The sequence below is a fragment of the Saccostrea cucullata genome, unplaced genomic scaffold (genome assembly GCF_032062105.1).
Source record: "Saccostrea cucullata isolate Sc308-1 unplaced genomic scaffold, CSIRO_AGI_Scuc_v1 ctg970, whole genome shotgun sequence".
Lineage (NCBI taxonomy): Eukaryota > Metazoa > Mollusca > Bivalvia > Ostreida > Ostreidae > Saccostrea > Saccostrea cuccullata.
Window position 1 is genome coordinate 165,437 of NW_026924006.1, and position 21,461 is coordinate 186,897.

The 21,461-nt window shown below is 32.6% G+C and overlaps 2 protein-coding genes across 3 annotated transcripts; one reads left to right on the top strand and one right to left on the bottom strand.

Annotated features, from left to right (window-relative positions):
- Positions 1-1,855: 1,855 nt before the first annotated feature.
- Positions 1,856-6,328, bottom strand: LOC134265455 (ER membrane protein complex subunit 5-like). 2 transcript variants are annotated; one of them, XM_062747659.1, is made up of 4 exons: positions 6,061-6,328; positions 3,959-4,007; positions 2,637-2,740; positions 1,856-2,103 (listed from the first exon to the last, which is right to left on the bottom strand). In XM_062747659.1, exons 1-4 carry the CDS (start codon positions 6,207-6,209, stop codon positions 2,007-2,009), a joined length of 399 nt encoding a protein of 132 aa, XP_062603643.1. In that variant the 5' UTR covers positions 6,210-6,328; the 3' UTR covers positions 1,856-2,006. The 2 variants fall into 2 exon arrangements, with proteins under 2 accessions (XP_062603643.1, XP_062603644.1); XM_062747660.1 differs by having other exon boundaries at positions 1,857-2,103; positions 3,959-4,011; positions 6,061-6,242.
- A 108-nt stretch (positions 6,329-6,436) lies between these two features.
- LOC134265454 (monocarboxylate transporter 12-like) lies at positions 6,437-14,786 on the top strand. Its single transcript, XM_062747658.1, has 7 exons — positions 6,437-6,592; positions 8,853-9,045; positions 9,519-9,662; positions 12,197-12,340; positions 12,551-12,801; positions 13,057-13,897; positions 14,261-14,786. The coding sequence occupies exons 2-7, from the start codon at positions 8,922-8,924 to the stop codon at positions 14,404-14,406; spliced, it is 1,650 nt and encodes a 549-aa protein (XP_062603642.1). The 5' UTR covers positions 6,437-6,592; positions 8,853-8,921; the 3' UTR covers positions 14,407-14,786.
- Positions 14,787-21,461: the final 6,675 nt, after the last annotated feature.

Below are 21,461 nucleotides of genomic sequence, written 5' to 3' on the forward strand. Positions count from 1 at the left end.
GAATTCTTATTATGTCCCAGAGTATGTCCGTTATGACCTTATAGAAGGGTCATTTCTACAAGGTCATGTCACTGACAAAGTAAAGTATAGTTTTCTTTTCCAGGCTATAACTTTTTAACAGAAAATGTTGATGCTTAGCTCTGCAATTTTTTATAACCGAAGGTGCATCATAACCTTGCAAAAATGTCATTCCAGAAAGTTCAAGATCACTTGCAAAAAGAATGATTTTCTTAATCTCTGTCTCCAATGATATGCCTAAGGAAGGAGACCAAAAGTATCAAAATTAACACAAACATCAAAGTCTTCTTGACTCCTGGATATGTTTTATTTCTTCCTGTATATATACATTTCATACAATGGTTAGGTTATATTTAGTCTTTGTTCCATGGAGTTCTCATAGGACCTTTCTCCTCATTTGCTATGGGACATAACTTAAGGTCATATACTGTAAATTATCATAAAAGCAGTGTATTTTAATCAAGCCTTTTGAGGAATGCCTGTTTACACATATTCACATAAAGCACATTCAGAAAGGGCTATATAATTCAAATCTATGCCGATTTGTTAAAAAATCAATTTCCGCCAAATATTGTACATGCCAAATAAAATACATTTACAGTAGATGGACAAAATGTGGAAAGAATCCAAAATAAAAACACAAAGAAGACAAAATATGGGTGATGCTTATTTCAAATTGTCTTGCTGTTTCCATTCAATTCCTGCTCCCTTGTATTTTGCACCTTGCACTCTCACTTGTTTCCACACATTCTCACTCTCTCACAATGTCACCTTACATTCTCTCTTAATGCCCTTGCATTCTTTCACATTGATTTGTCCCCTTACACCCTCACTTTTTCACACTCCCATTCTCTTAGGCCAAGAAAACCAAGTTATCATAAAACCCTATCTGAACAATAATTCTATTTAAACTGTTATTATGATATATAAGCAGTTATAAATCAAATCATTTTTAAATTAAACAAGATGAATTTGTGAAACACTGATGCCCCCTGATGGCATCTTTTTTCTAAAGTAGGTAAATCTTTCAGGCGATGATGAAAGGCATTAATTAATTTAATATCAAGACAAAATAAAGAAAATTAACAGAAAGGATTTATCCTTAAAAATTGGTAATTGACTATAGTTTTATTGTGTCACAATGGAAACTCTTCATTTTTATACCATATATACACATTAAAACATGCAAAGTTTGAAAACCTTTGCATCAATCAGGTACATTTAAAGTTATATAGGAAAATGCCAATTTTTGCACATTAAAGCAAATTATACAAATACTACAATAGACATTTTGTTCAAACTATAATAAATGGACTATATTATACAATATATGTAAGAAACACAAAATTCTATATGCCCCAAAATGCAAAAAAATAGCAAATTTTCTATTTTTTGATTATGGTACACAATGGATTCACATGAAAACATAATAAAAATATAGATATTCTTAAATTTTATGAAAGCGTATGTTTATTATTTTTTCTAATAATATTTTTAATTCTTTGTCAAAAACACTCAACAAATATAATCGGTTAAAAAAATCAATTATGTCAAATTGTAATTATTTTTATAAAACATTTTGTTTAATTTTAATAATTAAGTGAAAAAAGTTGCATTGGTAAATAATAACTACGATGCGCGAAATAAATGCACCTTAATTTTAAACGAGATGTAATTTTAGCGATTTTAAGAAGCTTATTAAAGAAGCTATAACAAATAAAGCGCAATTAAATTTTCGATGTCAAACAACAAAATGCCAAAAAAAGCTAAAAACTTTTACACAAATATTAAAACATGTACACACACACAATTATGTCAAACAACAATACACAAAAACTCTTACACAGAGAAACATTCACATACATCATTCACAATACACAAAATTCTGACACGAGATCTGGACACTGATCCACTAGACTGCCCTTTACATTAGTTTATTTCACATGAACATCCTTTGGTATTGTTTGCCCACAAGCTCACTTTCTTCATCAGCTGTCTTCATTGTCCTCTTCTCTGTAATTGATGGCCATACCTCTATGACAGAAGGAGTAAAAGGCTTGTCTATTGCTTAACATATCCCAAGTCCTGCAAAAGTTTAAATTATGTCTTAACATTTTTTAAAAACAAGTCAACCATTGGTTTCAATGCTCATCTGAGTCACATTGGCCCTGTTTACTTTCTGAGATTTTGTTGCATATATCCATTTAATTATTTTATCCATTCTGCAAACCCACCCTACCATTTGATTGCAAAGATTGAATAGAAAAAATAGCTTCACTTTTGATATACTTGTTTTTGATTACATATTGTGGCCCTTCTGCTATTGTTTTTTTTTAAGCTTTGGTCCCTGCTATTGAGAAAAACATATCATGAGTGACCATGTCAGATGACCCTTTGTAGCTCAACATAAGCTAAATTTAGGACTTACATGTATAAGCACAAAAAAGAATGAAGTGGATTCAGTTACATTAAGATTGATTGATGTATATATGAAAAGTGTGATAAATTGTGAATAAAAAGTTGTAACTACTTTTTCTATTTATTCCAAGTAACTCTTGATTTAAATCATACAAATCTATGAAAAAAGTAAAATAAAACAAAATATAGAATAAACTTACTTTGATTCAAGCTCTGCACTGGCACAGATTTCTCTGAAAGATCCAGCCACATGGACAACCCCATAACAAGTCAATAGCAGTCCCACAAAACACTGAACTATAATCTGATGAAAAAAAGACAAACATACATTACTTTACAAACAAAAATTACAATAATGTAATAACCTTTCTATAAAATATATCTAAAAAGTTATAAAGTGAGCAACTTTGTTTGATCAATTTACTAGATGAAAAAGGTGTATACTATTTGCCAGATTTTCTGTAAACAGTAAAACGTGTGAGTGCATATAATTTACCTACATGTATTACATGTTTTTGGAAACAAAATATTATTTGCAGTATACTATAGAAGTACTTTTTTTCTGCCTGGTATTAATTTACGCTACATAAGCGGTCACAAATTTCCTGCGGAAATTTGTCCAAGCGTACTTAATATAAATGTAAGGCATGTAGTAAAATTCTAGAAAATCCGCATAATTTTCTACCCGTGGATTAAACAGAAATTGAGATTCCGTGGAATTATGACCCCGTGGAAAAAAGTACGTCTACAGTATTTATAACTAGAAATATGTCAATACCAAATAGGACAGTCCAACATGAACCGTCTGCTAAGGGTTCATTAGTAATTCAACATGAAATTTATTTGATAATTCTTCTTTCTTTGAGATTGGAGTAAATGAGGAAGAGTAAGGTCAAGGACAGATAGAGGGACTGAAAGTCAAGGACAGACAGAAGAACTGAAAGTCAAGGACATGCTGAAGGACTGAAGGATGAACTAGGAAGGCAGACAAGCCAAGCACTGATAACCTTGACCATATTTGTGGCTGGACATAAAAAATTCTTTCATTTTTTTTTTAGTAAATATTTGTTTCAAGAAGCATGATTTAAAACATTCTTAAGATAGAGCTACTCCTTTTGACTTACTTCTAATCACTCAGGGGAAAAAGAATTTATATTGAGAAGAAAACTCCAAAACACATTTAAGGCACACAGTTTCAAAAACAGATTTTAAAACAACAAATCGGTTATGTAAATCTAGATATATCTAATACACATTGTAGTAATATCTCATAAACCATGGATACATGCACTGTTTATACATATATGTATTCTTTATTTTACTCTTGATATCTTGAATCCTTGGATATTTCAGTATTTTCTTGGTCCAATTGAGTTCAAATAATGAGGTTTGACTGTTTATGGTTAAATGTCAAAGTGATTTGAAATTCTCAAGCACATTTACTTGTTCCCATTGAGTAGGATATAACAAAATTTGACTGTATTACTGTACACTGTACTATTATGTTAATTAAAACACTTACATCAATCGGTAAAGTGGTGAATTCCTGCTCTGTCAATCGAAGGTAGGTCCTGTCTAAAATGAAAAATGTGATCATTTAAAGCAAAGTAAAAATCAAAACAATATGTGTTTGTCTAATTAATATGACTCTGCCAAAGTTGCTACAGTTTAATGTATGTTCAAGATACCAACATTTAACGACCTAATTTTTTTATCATATTGTACTTATGCAGTGGCATTGACCACCCCTGGAATTGCAGGTGAAAGTTCTGCCAGGGGGTTATAAGAACTTGGGTTGTGTATTCAAGGGTGAAGACCATTTAAGGAGGAAGGAATGTAATGGTTTGGGCCGTGGATATTGGCCTGAGGCCTGTTCAACGGAGCGAACTTTCACGAGCACTCGCCAGAATTACTATCGGAGGTATAAGGAATTTTGGCGAGCTCTCGCGTTTGCCCAGCTGAACAGGCCTCAGGATAGCTCAGTTGGTAGCACCTGACTGGAGATGCAGGGGTCCCGGGTTCGATTCCTGGTCCAGCCATACATTTCCTTCTTTCCTGTTACATTACTAACTATAATGTACTATATAATAAAAAATATTCTTGTTGATTTCAAAACAATTTTACACAAAATGGAAGCATATATCAGCAACCATACTGACTGGCATTAACAAAAACAAAACTTTCTCACATCATGCACATCAGGACATCTTCAGTTTAGTAATGCAACATACATAGATGAATTTCACATTCCTAAGAGTTATCTCCCGTTGTCTGCGTATTAACGCTCATTTTTTCCACATTGTCCTTTCTAAGTTACCTGTTAATATTTTTAATCTACAAACGTTATCGGACAATTCCGATCTGAACCCGTAAATGCCAGAGAATGGGGCTACATGAAAAACATAATGAACATATTCACACAGATTTTATTTCTAAGATACTGACCCATAAATTTGATAAAATTATACAAGGAAAACAGTGACTTACCCCGGTTGGGACTGGATTGACCCCACATAGGGGAATAACTTTTTTTGTAAATGTGAAAGTTGTCTATTGACATCATGTAAGTAACATTTAAATGTGAAAGTTGTCTATTCAGTATTGACATCATGTAAGTAACATTTAAAAATGAAAAAAAATAGAGGTATACCAAAATTCATGTGAGCTTTGAAGAAGAGATCAGATCTAAATTAAAAGCAAAAAGGTATCATTACTCAGCCTACTGGTGACTGTCTCAACATACCATCATCTTTATGATACATGCAGAAGGCACAGGTACTTGGGTCTTGGTTTATAAATATGCATGTACCTTATTGATATGGTAGAAAAAGTAATGGTATGCAGGCTCCGTAATGGCGTCTGCTCAACTCGCTTGTTTAATGGCTTGTTCTTTGAAAATAATGCTGCAGCTACTGATATTTCTACACAGGACGTCTCGGAATACCGATTACTTATTGTAAAAAACACTCACATCTTGCAAATAATTCCTAAAAAGTGATTTTTAAACACTTCTTCAAACTTTTCGTTAACGTGCCCGGAACTAAGTGCAAATTCTTAAACCCAATTCAAAACGGTAAATTCTATCCATTCAGACACTCCAAAATTCTAGAGACATTCTGGGAAATTTATAAATAATTCTGGGATAATTCGATTATATTTAAATTTTAATTGATGTTCCAAGACATTCGGTGCAGAAAAATCGGTAGGTGCACCATTATTTTCAAAGAACAAGCCATTTACAGAGCTGCATACCATTACTTTTTCTACCATATCAATAAGGTACATACATATTTATAAACCAAGACCCAAGTACCTGTCGTAGAAGGATTAAAAGAAAGATATCAAAAACACTATGAACAATGATGAATATGTCAAAGTTATGGGGAAATCGGAAGACCCAACCACTTTTTTCAGGTAATTCAACCTACATATCTCGAATCCTTGTCATATGCTAGTTTTGGTTTCAAAATAATGAGGTTTGACTGTACATACATCACAAATACAGGCGATAAAATAGGTTCCTGTGTTTGTTTTTTTTTAGCATACCACAGAGATTAAATTTACTTTTATTAAATCAAAATGAAAATTTTCATCACTCTGAATTAACAATTATTGACAGCTTACGTTGTGCAGCTGAGTATGCCGCATGTAACATTGCAGCAAGACCAAAGAAAACACACAGTTTTGAAAATTCCATTTCTCAATGAATCTACTGACACCGGAAGTTCAGCATGATGGTAAAATACGGCAAGGGTAAAACTAAACCCCATCATCTCCACTTTTTAAAACTGTCATTTCCCACAAAATGAGAAAAAACGATGCAAAAAGACCAATGATCAATTGCCAAAAATTATCAAAATAAATTAAATATGAATAAACTACGATGATTTCAATCTTTTTTGCGCAAACAAGTTACAACAATGGCAATTTTCTTTATTAACAAATATCTCTGCTTTTACCTCGCACGCCAAGGGGTTGTCGCAATATGTTTGTAAAGTGATTTACATTCAGATTAAGATTTAGAACATATATGTGGATTAGTTTTGATTGACAATGCATAACTTTAACTATTACCTTTTATATTTTGAAGGTTTAAGTTTTGCGACAACCGCCAGGGAGGCTGATCAGCATCTTGCATCATGCAGGTAGACGGAAGGTAATGGATTTTCTACTCCTTTTTAAAATGTTTTCTACCGATGACATTGCTCACTTATATCATTGATGAATTGTTGTTTACATAATCAAGGTTAAAGGCTGGGACTAAAGCACTAAACTTGATCATTAAGCATGGGAGTATGTATGTAGGCCCTACTTGCTCATGCAGCATGACTTCTGCATGAAGATACACAATTTGAATTGTGCATTTTTTAAGGTTCCCGTACAACAAAATACTATATTAAGGTCTAAATAAGAGAAATTTTGAAATGTCAATGCTTTAGTAGGTATAAATATTTATTTATAAAAGTTATAAACCAAGACCCTTGGACATACCTGTCAACATGGCCAAAATTTTTCGGGGGAGAAAACGCGCGACGACCTTTTGCAAATACAAAAAGTCGCGCATTTCACTGTTTTATAGAACAAAAAATAAACAACTTACAAGATAAAACTTTATTATTGATATTAACATTATCATTAATTCATAAAATTTACTGTTTATTCATACATTGTTTAGAAACTTGTACAATGTGATTTAAGTTTGAAATTATAAAAATTTATTTTCACTATTTAGCTATTCTGCCTGTTCATAAGAGCATCATTTATTTGATATTCATGGCAAATGTTGTAGTTTAACTTGGCAATTAGAAAAATTAATAAGATTCTGCAGACAGTCTGAGTTTCCAGCTTTTAATAGATGTATGAATGGATTTTTCTCACTAAGTCTAATTTAAGGAACATGAGTTGTGTCCTGGATTTAAAGATCTGAAATTGAAATAATTGTCAAAACCTCATGCTTATATTCTTAAAATAATGTGTAATCTAGTATGAATGAAATACATGGACCCTGTATTTTTTTCTTTTAATCTCATAACATATATCAGAATTTTTAATGTAATTCTTTATTTGAGTAATGTTCTAATGTGCTAATTTTATATTTTAATTTAGAAATGTATTACCCTGTTTAGCTTTGTAAATCTAAAGAAGTCTTCTAAAGACACTGTCTTGTTGCTCTGTAGTTTCAGGGGCTGTTATATGCTGATGTTGATGCAGGATTTACTAAAACATTGAATCTCAAAATCTGTGGGGAAATCTTCAGACTCTTCATTTATATTAGCTTCCATGAAATTGTTACCCTCTCCATGTAAAATTGATAATAGAGTACTGTAGCTACATCTTTCCTGATAACTGAATTGTTTATGGAGAAATAGTTTTGTCTTAGGCACTTGTAAACTTATTTGCAGCAAAGTATCAGGTACTTCCATATCGTTATTTACCGTCATGTTCTGTAAAAATTTTCACATCTGGCATCTCTGTCTTTGATAATATACACTTTTAATGAGAATAAGGAGCAATTACAACTGCAATTACATCTGGTAGCACAGTTGACACCTTGTTGATTACCTGTTATCGGTGGCAATAAACAGATTAGCTACCGATAAACACTGCATGACCTCCATTTTTGTGTTGACTAGTCGGTATTTTACGAACCAAGGTAGGTAAAAAATCCGGATTTTTTCAAAATCGGTAGAAACGGCAGTTTAAAAAAAAATCGGTAGACAGTCGGTAGGGATGGTTAAAAATCGGTAGACTCCCGATAAATTCGGGAGAGTTGACAGGTATGCTTGGATGTCACAATCAGAGTCATGCAGTAAATGGCAAATTATGATCTCTGTTTTCGCATCAGCCAGTTTTAGCCAAGATTCTTTTGACTTGCTATTATGCCTCTAAATTTTTATTTCAATATATGTTGAGAAAGGGTTTGGAATGTTGAGGATGGAATGGGGAAGTCAGACCTTGAAGAATTGCCTTAAACCATGCAGCTTGTATCATGACATTTCTTTCCTCTTTGCCTCTTGTGTAGACTAGTAATTTTAATTTTCAAATCTTCAAAGCTTAGTAGTGAAAAATTTGTTGCAAACAGAATAAATCACATTTTCATGTTCGCTACTGTATATATACATTTTTTCAATACATGTGTACTTACTGGGAAACATCCATCAACAAAGGTGTGTAATTTTAGGGGTGCAATATAGTACATAATTATAAATGTTTATCCTAAAAATTAAACAGAGAATACTTGCTACGAATGATTCACGTATGTTATACTAATTAATGTACACCTTACTTTCTTTGAGCCATAAGCATGATAAATACACTAATAAAAGATGTCATTTAAATGTTCTACAATTACGATCCAATTCACGAAGTTTTTTCTACCTGTACTGTTCTTATAAACACACATATTTAAATTTTAGTTATCATAACTGATTGTTAAAGTCAGCTGCAATATTCAGAGTCCTTCTAATGAGCCATAAAGAGAAAACATGAAGAGAGATAGTGACCACAGAAATGAAGAGGAAGACAGTGGTCACCAGGCAGCTGGAGAACTCCAGACACCCCAGTATGATGTACCGGTGGACAAAGGCTGGGCCTGGGTCGTACTGTTCGGTATGTACACTCCTTTGATACAAACTAAAGTACTCATTACTCAATACTTTGAAGTACTAGGGTGTCTAATAATTTTTATAATGTCTATTGATGAATATTCTGAGATAAAAAAGAAATTAAATTTTTACTTATTTTCTTTTTTTTTTTTTTTTGTTTCTTTGTTTTTTTTTGTTTTTAAATAAAAATATGTTGATTTTTACCCCTAAATGAAGGGTTAAGCTAAAAATTATTTACAGCTAGTGAATGTTGAAAAGATATCTTTTAAAAATATTTACTATTTAAGACTGTCACAATGCCTACTGTATGTGTACATAATTTGGCATATGTTCCAAAGTTGCTAAAATATGAAGCTCGCTAGTTTAAGTACACATACAGTATGTATAAACAATGATGCATTTTGATCTAGAGGATTCACTGTGAATTTTGAGATGAGAAAGATTAAGATAATTAAAATTAAATGTATGTTTTTCCAGGTACTTTCACCATAGCCGTATTTGTCATTGGAGGAATTAAATCCTTTGGAGTTTTACTGGTGGAGTTTTCCAAAGTGTACAAAAGTCCTCAGAGTCAGTTGACCACCATTCAGTCCATCACAGGCTTCTTCTTCCTATCTCTCAGTAAGAGTTAGAAAAACGTAATGAATATTATAGTAATATTTATAAAGAATAATCTTATAAAGAGACTAGGCCATCTTTTAAAAAAAAAAAATTGTCCTCCCATCTGGCTAGCTATAAAATTAAGCATTGTAATTTTCTGAGAATTTTTTTATCACCTACCTACCAACCCAGTATTTTCATACTGGGTTGAGAGAGGGCATAAACATTATTCTAAACCCTATAAACAGTTAACACTTTAGAGGGAGAAACAATAAAATTGAAGTCTTTCTTAAGCTGCCATCTTAAAAAGTAAGCAGTTAGCAGGTTGCTGCTGTCATCCCATAATATATACCGTAATTTTCGGGTAATAGGTCGATACTTTTTTTCTCAGAACCGCTGGGGTCGCCCAATGTACGAATTCGACCTTTCTAAGGCTCAAGTTTACGAAAAATGGCCCCAAATCTATAAAATTTACGTCAATTTCAAAGCAAATCTGTGCCACTTTCATAACTTTTTTTCATTATTTTACGCAGAAAAATTCATTCCCAGGTAAACAATAAAATATTTATTCCATAGCTTTCTTACAAAATAAATTCAATTTAATATCCGTTAATGACAAAGGAAAAAAACTGTGCTTCATCTGGTAAATAATTCCTCAACATGTTATCCATTGCCATGCGGTAGCCATCTTGTGAAGTTAGGAAGTGGCTACCGTTTACTAAAAGTAAAACCGCAACCGTATCAAAATTTAAAATACAGAAAATTGTAACTGTAGTGTTTTTACCATTTATTAGTAGCGATGAATTGAAATACATGTAGTATATTAAATATTTTTTATTGTCTTAAGCAAAGAATTAGTAATTAATACGGGTGACAAAAATATAATTCAAGACAGTAATTTAATTTTAACTAATATTATCAGGTTTATTAAAAACTTCATACACAAGAGTACATTGAATTACCGGTATTCAAAGTTTGGCTTCTAACAGAATTTTAATTGTCTGACAGATAAAGGGATTAACACTGTGTACGCAAACGTGAACAGCTGTGTTGGTTTAAATGCCTGCGGGGCATGATTATCACATGCCGTTATAGGGTATTAGTGTTACACATCATTGAACAAACAAAGCCGTGAAATTCATGTTGACAGTCAAATTGTGAATGTACTCTCAATTAAATTTATAAATTAAACTAATCGAGTGTTAATTTGATTTCAGTTCTTTACTGTTGCTTGATATATACATCCAATGGTCATTTGCGTGTTTTAGCAAATCCCTGGAGAAGAAAAATAAAAATGGCGGACATCGAAGTAATTGTCGTCCACCGGTAAATAATGTCTGAATAAAATGAATAGGAATGTGTCTAAGATGTTCTGAAATCGGAATTACTATTCTTTGGTCTCAGGTATTTCCCGAATTATAGCTGTAAAATAATACCGTATCTACATGATTTATGCCTCTTATTTAACAATGGTGTGAAACTACGGAGGCATTGAACAGGCAAATTGGAGAAAAATAAGTAGTAACACAATGCAAAGAAATTTTAACTACTTAAAAAAAACTTTATTTAAATACTGCACTCATTAAAATACTTGTTTATTTTCTTGATACGTTCATGTCACGGAATAACCCCGGTAATTTAAGGGGTTTACCTGTTCTGATACGTTGTATCTGCTTAAGAATCTTTAGAAAACGGGAAACAAAGCCTCGTCCTATATAGTAAGTTCGTCCTATCTAAGAATTTTTCAAAAATTAAGGCTGAAAATGAGCCTTTCGACCTATATACCCCATCGACCTATTACCCGAAAATTACGGTAATAACATTTGTTAGGGGTCACAGTGAAATTTCTACCTTCACACATCATTTATGACATACATTGAACAAAATTTATGCCTTTTTATGCATGACAAGAATATTTTTATCAAGGTTGAGTAGAGTTAAGAGTAATCGGGCCGTGAAGAGAATTGAGACTGAGTGCAGATCTCCAAAGTGAGCACTAGGTAATTCTAAACTCACTGATTATTTGGTCTCTCAGCTTCTTCACAATTCTCAAAATATATGTCCAATTCAATCATTCAATATGTAGACTAGTGTCAGATTAATGATGGATCCATTGCATACCTTATTCCCTTCCCTTTCTTTATCATATTTTCCACAGCAATACACCTTAACATCAAACCCAAACATATATCCAAATGGGAAATAAGTAATAGCACAACTTATTCACCATCCTAATCTGATATATCATATACATGTACCATTACATTTGCTCAAGGTATACATGCTTCTTTATGTTAAAGCATTAAGTACTCTATCTGATAATAACTAGTACATGTATATAACAGCATTCAAGTAATGTCTGCCTATTTATTGAAAAACTGAAAAATTATATGTATTATCCATGGTCAATACATGTACTATGTTTAGAGTTATGTCCCCTTTGCATTCAAATTATATAACATACCATTAGAGTTATGCCTCTTTTAGTGAATAGGTCATAAGGCGAGCAAAGAGTCCTAGAGAATTTGTTAATAATATACTTAACATTATTTCAGGTCCCTTCTCTAACTGGCTGTGTGAGCGCTTTACTCATCAGAAAGTTATATTTTTTGGAGGCCTACTGACAAGTTCTGGATTAATTCTTAGCTTCCTAGCTCCATCAATAGAAGTCATGTACTTCACTTATGGAGTTCTTACAGGTGATTAATCAAATATATGATTAAATTGCTTTCAATAGGTTATAATGAATGTCATTTATACAAATGTATAATTTTATGAAATGCTCATTAATTACTACTGGTAAAGATCAGAATTATCACTAATATATATTCAAATTATAATAAAAAAATTATTAGACATTTGAAATAAAATTTTTCTATAAAATATCGTGAAGCTTCCTTTTCTTGTAGGTTTTGGGTTTGGTCTTTCATTTCCGCCAAGTGTCGTAATTGCAACTCGTCACTTCAACAAAAGAAGAGGAGTAGCCAATGGCATTAACATGGCAGGAGCAGCAGTGGGGGGCATATGTATGCCTATCCTGATGCAGATGCTGATTGACAACTTTGGTCTTAAGGGCTGCATGCTGATTTTAGGGGGAACAATGGCAAATATCTGTCCCTGTGCCTTACTTCTTAGGCCAACACATCAATATCCAAGACTGGTATTACTGTCATATCAAAAAAACTTTATGGGGATGGTGGGGGGTATTGTCTTTGTTTTTATGAATTTAAGAGACCTTTGAATTTAGTCCATCACAAAATGTAAAGTCTTAATTTTGAAAAATTCATATTAAACCTTGAAATCAAATCTCTTTGAAACAATTTTTTCCCCAAACCATGAACAAAAATTCACTGAACAATGTTTTTTTTTGCTCCTTACTGTATTATTTAAAATAATATATTGTATTTTGACATAGAAAAAAGAGGAAGAGATGGAGAAAGTAGATCCAGATGGAGGTGCAAAGGAAGACTGGATGAATGTGGTTACAAGGAAAAATTTTATAGAGATCACAGTTTCAGAGAGTAATGAAAAATTCAATGAACAGAAAGACCACATTGGAAATGGAATGGGAAAAATGGATCTCGATGCAACAACATGCCTGATAGACAAATCTGAGAGCAAAACACAGTCTCCATATGTGAACAGACGACAACACAAGACATCAGAGAGCAATTCCATATCTGCCAGCTTAACGGCATTGTCTACTATATCACTATCACATCAAAATATTCCTCGGGAAATATCTATAGCAGAAGACACAGATAAAAAGTGCTGTGAATTTTTCAGAAACTTAAACTTCAGCCTCTTCAAAAACTTTTCATTCACCCTACTTATGATTTCGTTTTTCTTTACAGCCTATAGCTATCACTCTATTTTTCTCATACTTCCATCCTATGGAATTGAGCAAGGCCTGACTCAGCACCAAAGTATGTCCTTTATTCCCGCCTTCGGCATTGTAGATGTCATAGGTCGCCTGATAGCTGGTATCATCAACGATAAGTGCATCTTATGGAGAAAATACATTTTTATTTTCTACATATTACTTCATGGAATAGGATACATTCTTGTACCACTTTTTCACAGTTTCTGGGACATCATGATATGGTGCACAGCTTTTGGGATTTTTACGGGTGGATTCAATGGGACTTTTGTTCTTATGATAGTGGACTGTGTTGGTATAGACCTGTTATCCAGTGGTTGGGGATTTGCCTGTTTAATTGTGTCTATATCAATGCTTATCAACCCAGTGCTATCAGGTATGAATTAATTAGGTGGAAAATTTATATATTTTGCAACTCTTATTTTGGACTGTATTGTGAATAATTGATTGATTATATGTATGCTGTTTTAAGTGAAATTCAAATTTTTTTTTACTCACATAGAGTCATTATCTATCTGTGGGTGGCTTCAAATTTATAATTTTGGTTGAATTTGAAAATATTTAAATGTCAGCATTTACATTTACCATAGATACAGAATCTTCATCTCTGAATTCATAAATGTTTCAAAGTTTACAACCATCATGCATGACAAAAGTGTGAACTTCAAGATCACATTTAACATTCTATCACAACCAGAAGTACACTGTGCTATGCATGTACAGTATTTCTCTTTTCCAGGTGGTATGAAGGATGTGTCCGGTACCTGGTCGACGTCCATCTTTGTCTCCGCCTCTTTTGCGTTGTTTTCTGTCACCCTCCTGATAACAGAGGCCGTCTTTGCCAGAGTACAGAAAAAGAGGAGAAACAAAGAGGAAAGTTGTTAAGATTGAAATTAGTTTCAAAACTTGCCAACAATTTTTTGCTTATTTATCAGTTATTGTGATTTATTAGGACTTCATAACTAGCCAGAGTGGTGCTCTTTTTTTCTTTGATCTTGGATTAACACAGAGGGTATATAATATTCTATTCCCTTTTGTGTTAACTCAGTGATATATGTGTTGTCTATTTTTATTATGTTGTTTTTGTTAGTGAGCTTTGGGTGCTTTGGTTGATAGATTGTTGTTGAATGTATAATGGGGCTAATCTCAGGCTTGTTAAAACTATATCAAATTATATTTTGTATGGGTTTTTTCTTTTATAAAGTTGCGAATTTGAATCTCATTCATATTGAACAAAAGTATGTTATTTTTAAATTCCTCCACACAAATACAAGGTATTAATAATTTATTATGCATGTGATAGAAGATTATTTTTTAAATTCCTCCACACAAATACAATGTATTAATAATTTATTATGCATGTGATAGAAGATTCAGGGGCATATATTTTTATACTCTGTCTCTATGTCTGTTTGTCTGCAAAAAACTTTAACATTGTCCATAACTTCTGACTGGTTGGGGCCAGGGCTTTCATAATTCTCTATGTCTGTTTGTCTGCAAAAAACTTTAACATTGTCCATAACTTCTGACTGGTTGGGGCCAGGGCTTTCATAATTCACAGATGTATTCCTTCTGACAAGACCTTTCATCAGATGCCAAAATATTAGTGTAAATTCAAGTTTGTCCAAATCACACCCTCTCCCCTGTAAGGAATGGTTTGGACCACTTTTGGGTTAAAACTTTTCAATAATAAACTGATTTTTTCTTTTTTTCATAGCCACAGTGGACAGTCCTCAGGCGAGCGATGTGACCCATGGCCCTCTTGTTTATTTTTGTGCCATTTTAATGTGGTTGAATGAATTGACTTATCATACTCAGAGTACTTCTTTTATATTTTGACTTTAATTTAATATTATTTATGAGCAAAGATAATTTTACTTCTATGGCTAATTCTTCTTAAATCTGATGGTAACTGATAACTACTTTTACCCACCTTTTCTACAAAGAAGATGGGCATATTTCACATTTGATCTGCAGGAATCATTTGTATGAAACATTTATGGATTAAATGTCCATGATTTGGGTGGCTGACCATAGCTGGTCAGATTAAACAAAGAACCATATGATTTTTTTTCATCTAGCTTTGAAATACCTTGTCAGATTGTTATATTTATGACCGTTTTTCTTAGGAGGTACAATAACATTGTTATGCTTTACAATAAAATAAACACCTATAACACAAAGGGCATGGAAGATAAGTGTACGCGTACATCAAAGTTTAAGTAGAATAGAAGATTGAAATTGATTTTGCTCTAGGTGCAACTAACCAAAATTATCTATTTCAAAATTTTAATAAATCAGTTCATGAAATGAAACCTACAAAAGAATTGAAAAAAATAATTTACGCCCTATGGGAGGCTCGAACCAGAAATTATTCACTTCTAGTGCACTGAACAGGTAGCCCATCTTACTGAGCTATCACGTCTACATTTATCATGGATTTTAAAAGAGCAGAGAAGCAACACATTTACACGGAGTTTTTTTGAAAAAGTTCATTTTTTATGGTCTCTTGGTCTTCTCTCCATTTTCTGCAAATGTATGTTCGTTTCTTTGAATTAAAATGCACACAAATAACGTTTCAAAATCAGGGAAGGAAACCCAGAGATAGAAAATTTTTAGAAAAACATGTTTAAACATGTACCATTTTGTACCAAATGTCTGATCTAGCCTATTTTCAAGTTATTTTTAGCAAAAAAACCTCTTTTTCAGGAAAATGTTTTCCTTTTCCATTTTACAGGAACCCAATAATTTAAAAAAAATGTTAAAATTTTATGTGACATGTCGATAAAATTTTCATTTTTCAATTACGCCCAGATTCTTGCTGAATGCCAATCAAAAGCGTCCTCTTTCTTTCTGTTATTATGATGAGCTAGTCTATTCCAAATGGTAGCTTGTACCATAAGTCTCGATAGGACTTATAAATTCATAGGGAAGAGATGAAGCTTAGTGAAGATCTTTAATTTACTTTTTAAGAGTAATACATTGTACAGTGATTTTTAAGTACAGTCTTATTGACAGTTTGTTGACTGCTTCCTCATAATGGTAAAGTTGTACTGAATCTATTTATAGGAGATAATAATTATCATGTAGCTGCTAGCATACTCAATGCTTTAATGAAATTGCCCCATTTTGGGCAGACAGTTTTTATTAATTTTACATAATTATAAAGCATGAAACATGTCTTTGTTTTTCTTGATGATTAACATGATTACAATTTACTTTTAGGTATTTTTATTTCATCAAATTAGAAAATTATGTTTTTTATGTTGTTGGATTTTATTTTTGTGCCTTTTTTCCACTGCAAAAAAAGTTAATAAATGATGAACACTCAACCTTTAATTATCATATTTTCTCCTTTTGAGCCTTTTATCAGTGTTCTTCGTGGCATTAAAAAAATCTTATTTTAACAATATGAAGACAAAAACGTTAACGCACTTTGAAAAAATTTTTCAAAGTGCGTTGAGTGTGTCCCAAGTTTAACGCACATTGAAATTTTTTTTCCAAAGTGCGTTGATTTTGTCCCAATTTTAACGCACTTTGAAAAAAAATTTCAAAGTGCATAATTTTTTCCAAGTGCGTTGCCACACCGGGTTAAAACTAATGCAGTATAGGCCTATCAACTATTAGTATCATACCACTGAATGTAATTTAATGATGCAAAACATGCATACTCACTGCCATTATTGAGGGATACCCATCTCTTATCCGCATACTTTCACAGATTCTTTCTTGCATAATGCCATTGTGCACCTCCTATTTTACTTCTTGATCGGACACTTACTAGAATTTCGGGTCTCCCAGAGCAGAACATTGACTTTGTCATTATAATCATATGGGAGGCGTGGTATCATTTGTGTATACCTCTACTGCTCTAGTTGTACAGTGTAATTATGTAAAGTTGTAGATTAGAATGATGTTAATGATTATCATGATTATTGCTATTAAAAGAAAAAAAAACATTTTGAAAGTTTATTTTGACGCATATATGACATGTCCTTAAGTGCAGTAATCCTTTATCTCGAAAGCAGGAAAGGTTTCCTTATGATAAAAACACCCATTTAATTACTGTATAAAAAGAAAAAGAAAAGATTTCATATAATGAGGAATTTTTTTGTATTTTAAAATTAGAAAAATATATCGCCATGATTACCTAGCACACAAATAAGATTTATGTCAATACAGATTCGATTTAAACAACAATAGTCAAACTAAGACTAGCGGTACTGTACATGTGAGTACTGAATTCACGAAATGATATTTCTACCGCCCATATATAATTATACCGACCAAGTCAATGTTTCGGAAAAGTGATGGGTATCTTTTAATGTTATAAAGAGTGACAGTGTCCATGTTTTGCTATGGAGAACTCAAAAAATGACGAGGGTATAAATACTCCAGTTTTCCGTTGCGAAAGATTTTTAAGGATAAAATCAAATTGATCTTGTAGAGTTACTAGTATGTTTTCCCCACAACTGGCTTTAGAGTAAGCCCCCCTCCCTGGAAAATATTCTCTAGATTAATTAGGATTTTCTCTTTGGAAATCCCACATCAGGTTCAATTTTCCGGGAGGGATCCTTCTCTGTGTAATAGTAAAAATATAAAGAGAGTTTGATTTCCCCAAATAAAATACTTACGTATGAGGAGGAAAAGGGCTTGCGACGCGATTTACTGGTCTTTTCTTCAAATTAGTGTCCAGTTTCGAATTTTTAATTTTTTTCCCCTCAGAATATCCAACCAATTCATCTGAATAATACTCAAGCATTAATATTTGGTAAAACTGGTTACATGTATTTAAAAAAAAGCTAGAGGTACTTTGAGCACTGAGATTACTAAATGATACCACGCCACTCATATGATAAAAATGGTCTACTATTTATTTTCTCTGGGAGACCTTTTATGTTGTAAAGTTTGAATTTACTAGGGGGAATTAAATGCAAAATTTTGCAGTCCCCCCCCTTTCCCCCCAGTAAATTCAAAATTTACAACATGATAGACCCGAAATAAGAGTATAATATGGTATTATGTAAAATGTAAAATAAAATCTGTGAAAGTATAATTACATTTTATTCAGTGAAATAGGAGTAGTTGCGGATAAGAGATAGATACCCTTCAATATTATAGAATCTAGAGGTACTGTATTTACACTGCGAGACCATTAATTAAAAATTAAAATTTTATTTAGTGGTATAGGAGGATCTGCGGATAAATGATGGGTACCTTGAATATTATAGAAAGAATGGCAGTGTCCACGTTTTGCTTGGTGAAACCCAAAATATGTGTCAGATCCAGAATTAGTAAAATAGAAGGTGCACAATAGCATTATGTAACAAAAAGATTCTGTGAAAGTCTCATTAAATTTCATTCAGAGGTATAGACGAGTTGCGGATAATAGAGGGTACTCCAACAGACAAACAAACGGACGGACATCCCGATTACTACTGTATTTACCCTTTCACTTTTCAATTGGGGGTTGGGTGGGATAAAAATGGGACAGATTTTTAAATGTATCCTTGCATGGAAGCAAAAGAGGATATGTTTTAAATGGATATTTTTTTCTTCAAAATACTGTACTATATGTGCATAATATTGTTGAGTGTCTCAAGGTCTCTGGTATTTTGCCATGGCATAATTTCTTAAAATGAAGCTTTCAGAGAGTACCTATTCAAAAGTAGTTGCATTATGACCGACGTATTGTCGATGTGGTTTAATCATTGATAGAAAAGGGGTTATCCTTCTCTGAGAAATTCAAAGTTAAATTCTAACTTCCACAAAATATAAGTTATTTTGTATAATATTTTCCTATGAAATGCTACAGCAGAATAGATTTCATGATATTATACAGAAAATTTGAGAAAATATGAACATCAAATCTGTGTCTAAGCACATTTAAACCCAATAAGAAATTTTCTTACACTAATTGAAAATATTATATTTGTATATTATTGCAAAACTTTACAACATTATACCCCCGCTTGAAAAGCGGGAGGGTATATAGTTATCGGGATGTCCGTACACCTGTCCGTCCGTCCGTCCGTTTGTTACGGCTTAGGGTGCCCATCTCTTATCCGCAGCTCCTCCTATACCACTGAATGAAATTTGATGAAACTTTCACAGAATCTTTATTAAATATGATAAATATCAAGACTCTAAATAATCAAAGAATTAACTTTAATAAAATAAAATACATTTTTATTGTTTTTTTTAAATGGAAAAATTAGGGGACTGGGTCGTCGCTTCTTTACACCACCTTTAAAAGCGGGAGGATATATAGTAATCGGGAAGTCCGTCCGTCTGTCTGTCCGTCTGTTACGCTTTGGGGTACCCATCTCTTATCCGCAACGCCTCATAACTCTGAATGAAATTTGATGAGACTTTCACAGAATCTTTGTTAAATAATGTCATTGTGCACCTTCTATTTTACTTTTTGATCCAACACATATTTTAGGTTTCCCACAGCAAAACATTGAGACTTCCATTTTATTCACATGGGAGGCGGGGTGTATCATTTAGTGAACTCATTGCTAAAAGCACCTCTAGTTTTTGTTTTGTTTTTTGTTTTTGGTTTGAAAATGTTGTATTCAAAGTATGCGTAATAATACAGTGTACATTTCGGTTAACAATGAGAACAAAGACCCACTATACTTTTGTAAAAATACATTTTTTTTAATGCAACATTCTTATCTTTCCGAGAAATATTGGAAGTCCATTAAGTCAAGGTGATATAACAAAGAAGATTTAAAATAAGTTTTTTCCTTAGGTTGGATATAGGATATATATTATATAGCATCAGACCTGTTAAATTGCTACTATACTGTGCTATACAATAGTGTAAATTAATGGCTTCAGTTCAAATCCAGAGAAAATCACACACTTTTAAGTTTTAAAGGAAGAAAAGAAGAAAAGAAGTTTACCTTTCTATGATAGGAACTTACACTATAAACTAAATTCACATATTAAATATGACATTTTGCACACCTTGTTCGCCCAGCTCATTTTTTCAGACAAATCAAAAGATATATCCTTAATTTCCATCCTTTAAATTCCAAAAGAAAACAGCTAGAAATACCTGTATACGTGTATAATGTTGTTAATTATAAAACCACAAAGTATTATGACATACTAGAATGTTTTCACTTTAAAAATATGGTATGCATGGTATAGATCATGAAACCCGAGCTGTATTTGTTCTACGACGGTCAAAGTCAATTTTTCTTTGCCAAATTAAATTTGTTATTTCAGAGTAAAAACAATATTAAGTTCCATGACAAAAACACATTTAAAAAGAAAATAATGTAAAAATAAAGAAAATGTCCCTTTAAACATCATGTAAAACGACACATGCTCCTTATTTTGGAATTGTCCCCTGAGCTAAACACGGTTCTCCTTAACATCTAATTGGTTTTGAAAGAAAGAAGCTGTGCATGATGTTAAAAGCCTTTAATTCATCGTTGGGAATGGTTGTATAAATTCTTGAAAAGTTGTACATTTTGATGTTGATTTTGGTAATTGGTATTGGTTTTTAATTGTTATTTCAAATTTTCGAAGAGTTTCCTGGAGTCATTGACTCATCCTCGCAATGCCAGGGGTCATCGGTCAACAGGTTGTCGATGGATCGCTGGCAATTTCATTTAATATATTTTGGTACTTGCCTTTCTCAGCACCAATCATATAAAAACATTCATAAATTGTATGCAAACAGAAAGGATTCAGTTGGCACCTCAAAGCACGTGTTACAAATTGTTTATCATAGAATGGCTTAATGTGATTGGTTGAGAGATAAGAAAAACAATCAAGATTTGTACTCTTCCCAAAAGACACAACCCCCTTGCATTGCGCTCAAGGACATTAAAATTAATTAAACTAGAGGTACTGTGAGCAATGAGCTCACTAAATGATACCCCCGCCTCCCATATGGTTATAATGGCAAAGTCCATGTTTTG

Excerpts from the sequence above, each read along its gene's own strand:
- LOC134265454 (XM_062747658.1), top strand. The coding sequence starts at position 8,922 with ATGAAGAGAGATAGTGACCACAGAAATGAAGAGGAAGACAGTGGTCAC. Across the intron at positions 9,046-9,518 it reads GGCCTGGGTCGTACTGTTCG|GTACTTTCACCATAGCCGTA; the intron begins GTATGTACACTC and ends ATGTTTTTCCAG. Across the intron at positions 13,898-14,260 it reads TATCAACCCAGTGCTATCAG|GTGGTATGAAGGATGTGTCC; the intron begins GTATGAATTAAT and ends TCTCTTTTCCAG.
- LOC134265455 (XM_062747659.1), bottom strand. The coding sequence starts at position 6,209 with ATGATGGGGTTTAGTTTTACCCTTGCCGTATTTTACCATCATGCTGAA. Across the intron at positions 4,008-6,060 it reads GGCATACTCAGCTGCACAAC|GACCTACCTTCGATTGACAG; the intron begins GTAAGCTGTCAA and ends CATTTTAGACAG. Across the intron at positions 2,104-2,636 it reads AGTGCAGAGCTTGAATCAAA|GACTTGGGATATGTTAAGCA; the intron begins GTAAGTTTATTC and ends AAACTTTTGCAG.